This window comes from Rhinopithecus bieti, unplaced genomic scaffold (assembly GCF_001698545.2).
Source record: "Rhinopithecus bieti isolate Rb0 unplaced genomic scaffold, ASM169854v2 scaffold_32443, whole genome shotgun sequence".
Taxonomy (NCBI): Eukaryota; Metazoa; Chordata; class Mammalia; order Primates; family Cercopithecidae; genus Rhinopithecus; species Rhinopithecus bieti.
Window position 1 is genome coordinate 9713 of NW_016813751.1, and position 3861 is coordinate 13573.

At 58.9% G+C, this 3861-nt stretch overlaps 1 protein-coding gene across 1 annotated transcript in view; it reads right to left on the reverse strand.

Annotated features, from left to right (window-relative positions):
• Positions 1–1800, reverse strand: part of ZIC3 (Zic family zinc finger 3) — a 5913-nt gene extending 4113 nt beyond the window's left edge. The window contains exon 1 of the mRNA XM_017848944.1: positions 589–1800. Within this exon, the coding sequence (XP_017704433.1) occupies positions 589–1645 (1057 nt within the window). The 5' untranslated portion in view covers positions 1646–1800. The remainder of the gene's footprint in view (positions 1–588) is intronic.
• Positions 1801–3861: the final 2061 nt, after the last annotated feature.

The window sequence follows — 3861 nt, forward strand, 5'->3', positions numbered from 1 at the left end:
ATATATAATCCAGGGGCTCCAGACAGTTTTACAAGATGTTATGAACAACCCACGAAACTGCTTTAGCTTTCCTCCCGGAGGACTGAATTGAACCTGGAACTCCAAATAAAAATAGTTTGACAAAAGTATCAGTCATTTAATTAGGAGATGTGCCAATCAAGTGTAAAAAGGAGCGGAAGTAACCGAAAGTTAGTTTTCATTAGCATTTCTATGGTTGCCTTCCACGAATGTGTGCCGAGAGCTAAGTCGCTTGTAAGCAATATGCTCTCAACACATTCGGAGTCCCTTCACCGTAACCCAGAAAGGGAGACAAAAAGAGGCGGCGCCAGTTTGTTCCTGGGCGCGAGAAGGTCCCAATTAGTTCCTGAGACCGCTGAGCAGTCTGCCCGGGAAGTTAGAACTCGGCAAAGGCGCCACGGGACAGGGAGGGCTAGGGGTGGAGGGTCACTGACAGCGCTTCTTTTTCGAGCGGCCGTTGCGGGGCGTCGCCCCTTTCCCTGGCCGCCACCTCTCTCCCTCGCGCTGTTAAGTCCGCTGCGTGACGGGGTATCGCCAGTGGAACCCACGCCCGCCTGCTTTTTCCCTTACCTGTGTGGGTTCTCTTGTGGATCTTGAGGTTTTCAGAACGGGCAAAGATCTTCCCGCAGCCCGGGAAGGGGCATGGGAAGGGCTTCTCGCCCGTGTGCACTCGGATGTGGTTGACCAGTTTGTACTTCGCCTTGAAAGACTTGCCCTCCCGGGGGCACTCTTCCCAGTAGCAGACGTGGTTGTTCTGCTCCGGGCCCCCCACATGCTCCATGGTGACATGTGTCACCAGCTCATGCATGGTGCTGAAGGTCCGGTCGCAGCTTTTCTTGGGCCGGCTCAGCTGAGCCTCGTCGATCCACTTGCACGACAGCTCCTGCTTGATGGGCTGCCGCATATAACGGAAGAAGGCGCCGGGCCCGTGGTGGGCCGCCACGTTCACGCCCATGTTCATGTTCATGGGGCTGTAGTTAGGAAACTGCGCTCCGGCCGTGTAGGGGTCCGTGCGCGGGCTGGCCACTGGGCGGTATGGGTCAGCACGGCCGAACAGCTCCCCACGCAGCCCCAGGTGGACCTGGTTGTTGTCCACGTGCCCTGTGGGCGACGGGTGCCCAGCGCCCTGCTCATGCAGCCCGGGAAAGAGCAAGTAGCCAGGGGGCTCGGGGATGCCAGGTGGAGCATGCAGGCTGCTAGCCGAGCCGGCGAAGAGCCCGTGCTGCCCGCCACCCGAGGCCGCCTCACTGAGCCCGGAGCTGCGCTGGCGGAACAGAAAGTCGCGCGTTGAGTTGAAGGCAGCAGAGGCAGCGCCGCCGTAGCTGGGCACCTGGCTGGCGTGGTGATGATGGTGGTGGTGGTGGTGATGGTGGCCCAGGGCGTTGGCGTAGCCCGAACCCTGCGGCGTGAAAGCCGAGCTCTGGCCTGAAGATAGATCGTGCGCCGCGGCAGGGCTCAGCTTGAAGGCAGCGGCGGCGGCTGCGGCGGCGGCGTGGGTTGTGTCCCCAAAGGGATTCAGCCCCATGCCTGCCGGCTCACGGTTGGGCATCTCGTGGTGGCGCGGCGCGCCGAAGCTGCCCACTCCCAGCCCAGGGAACTGCGGGCCTCCGTCCAGGAGCATCGTCATGGGTGGGACGTTCTGGGCACAGGCGATCCGGCCGAAGTGAGAGAGGGTATCGGCGAAGGAGGAGATCTCCGAAGTGCCGTAGTCGGAAAGGGGTGGCGGCGGTTGGACACTGCCGGGAGACCCCCAAGGCGCTACCAGGGGCTGCAACTTTCCGTCACTGCGAGAGTCTCCTGCAGAGGGGTAGGAGGGAGGAGAAGGGAGGAGAAAAGACTCTGGGACTAGATCTGGTTTAACAAACTAACAGGCGCGCACAAAGAAAAATAAGCAAAATAGTAAGTGGAGGGCGGAGTTTGCCAATCCTGTCCCGGGCACCCCTCCTCTCCCCGAGTGCACAGAACCGCAGGGCCAGGAGGCTCCCTGGGTATCGGCCTCTGGGCTGGGCTGCGCCTAGTGGCGGAACCGGCTAGCGGCCGGCCGGCGGGCAGCGGGCAGTAGGCAGGCTCGGTACTCGCCGCTTGCCGCTCGCCGCGCAAGTCCCAACCTCTTCGCCTCCAGAGTAATGTCCTTGGACTGATAAAGTCAATCACTCACTCCTCGCACATAAACCGAGCGGGAGGCCGCGCGGCGCGCGCCAATGGGGAGCCAGCTGGCCCGCGGTCACCTGACCCCCGGCCGGACCGCCCATTGGCCGCCGCGAGGCTGATTGGCAGCGCGGAGCGGAGAACATGGCAGCCGTGGCCGAGCGACCCCCGCTGATTGGGCAGCCGCCGGGTGCCTGGCAGGTGAGGCGGCGGCTGACGGGCGGCCGCAAGTGGGCTCCACCGGGCTTGAGCGGCTGCGGGGAACTGGGGCCGGCTCCAGCCGGCAAACGGCGGGACGCCGCCGGGCCTCTCGCGGGCCTCCCCCCACCTCTCGCGCTCGTTACCCGCTTTGGCCAAAGAAACTCTTTGCCCCGCGAGGATCGGTCCCACTGTTGTGCCGTCGGAGGAGACGCGGTGCCCAACGTCCAGTCCCGCTTGGGTCCCCGCTGCCTCACCACCTTGAGAACATGTCCCCTCTGTAGCTTCAGGGCGCAGATCCTGGGGAGAACCCAGCATTTTCGCTCTCCCGGCCCAGCCGCTGCGTCCACCCCCAATCACTGCGAGTTCTAATGGCCTCGAGACCCCGGACCCAGGCCCAGATAGTTCGCCGTTTCTGCCCTCAACCTGTCGACAACTGTCCGAGACCCAAAGGAGAAGAAATTACAATTAGAGCTGATCTCCCGTACTTCCGTCTGCGCCAAGCGTTGACCCTTTAGTTTGTGAGCAGCGGCTGTACTTTCCGCTGCCCACTTCCCGAATTACACACCGGGCACGGCACAGCAAACATATACAACGCAGTAAACACAAGCACACAGCAAGAAACAAGCACACAACACCGTAAACACAAGCGCACCACAGGAAACAAACACAACACATGAAATACACAACACAAGAAAGTAAACACATACAACACAGTAACTACGCACGACACAGTAAACACAGGCACACAACTAAACACAATAGAGCAAATACACATAACAGCAAGCATACCCACAAATACAAAACATGCCAAGAGCACTTTTAGCCTGTGTACACAAAACATGCACACAACGCACTAAACACGGCGGTTTCCAAATCGCTAGGCTAATCAGCTTTGAATTCTCAACATTTTCAAATGCAAAAGTCGTGTTGGGGGGTGCTGATGCTGAATGGGGACTGTGACATGGAATTCTCTTTCCTCTGAACAGCCAAGGCTTTACTCTCTTCTACTCCTACCCGGAGAAGGTAAAGCATGTAGTGACCTCAGGGACTGCTTACCCCTTAAGGATTTACTTCCAGGGGTGTGTGTGAAAGTCCTCCCGCCTTCTGTCTGGTGCGAGGTCTTTCTAGACATAATGACCAGGTTCAGGCAAGGCTATAAATTCACTCATTTTTCCCGCAAGGCATTTGCAAAGAATGCAGGAGAGTGAGAGTGGAAAGAAAAGGCAGAGAGAAAGATGGCTGTGATTGTCACATCCCTAGCCGGGCCAAGCCCCAAAGTCTGCGCCTAGAGGCAGCCTCACAGCCTGGCCGCCATCTCTCTGTAGGAAACAGAACATCTGATCAAGTTCAGAGGCGCCAGGAGAGACCGCCTCAAGCAGCGCTTTATAACTGCAGCCTTTCACTACCTTCTCCCCAATCTGCCTGGCCCAGCCAACACTTCACCTTCTTTCTTAGCCAGTTTGCTGGGAGAAAACCCTACCGGTAGCACATCTT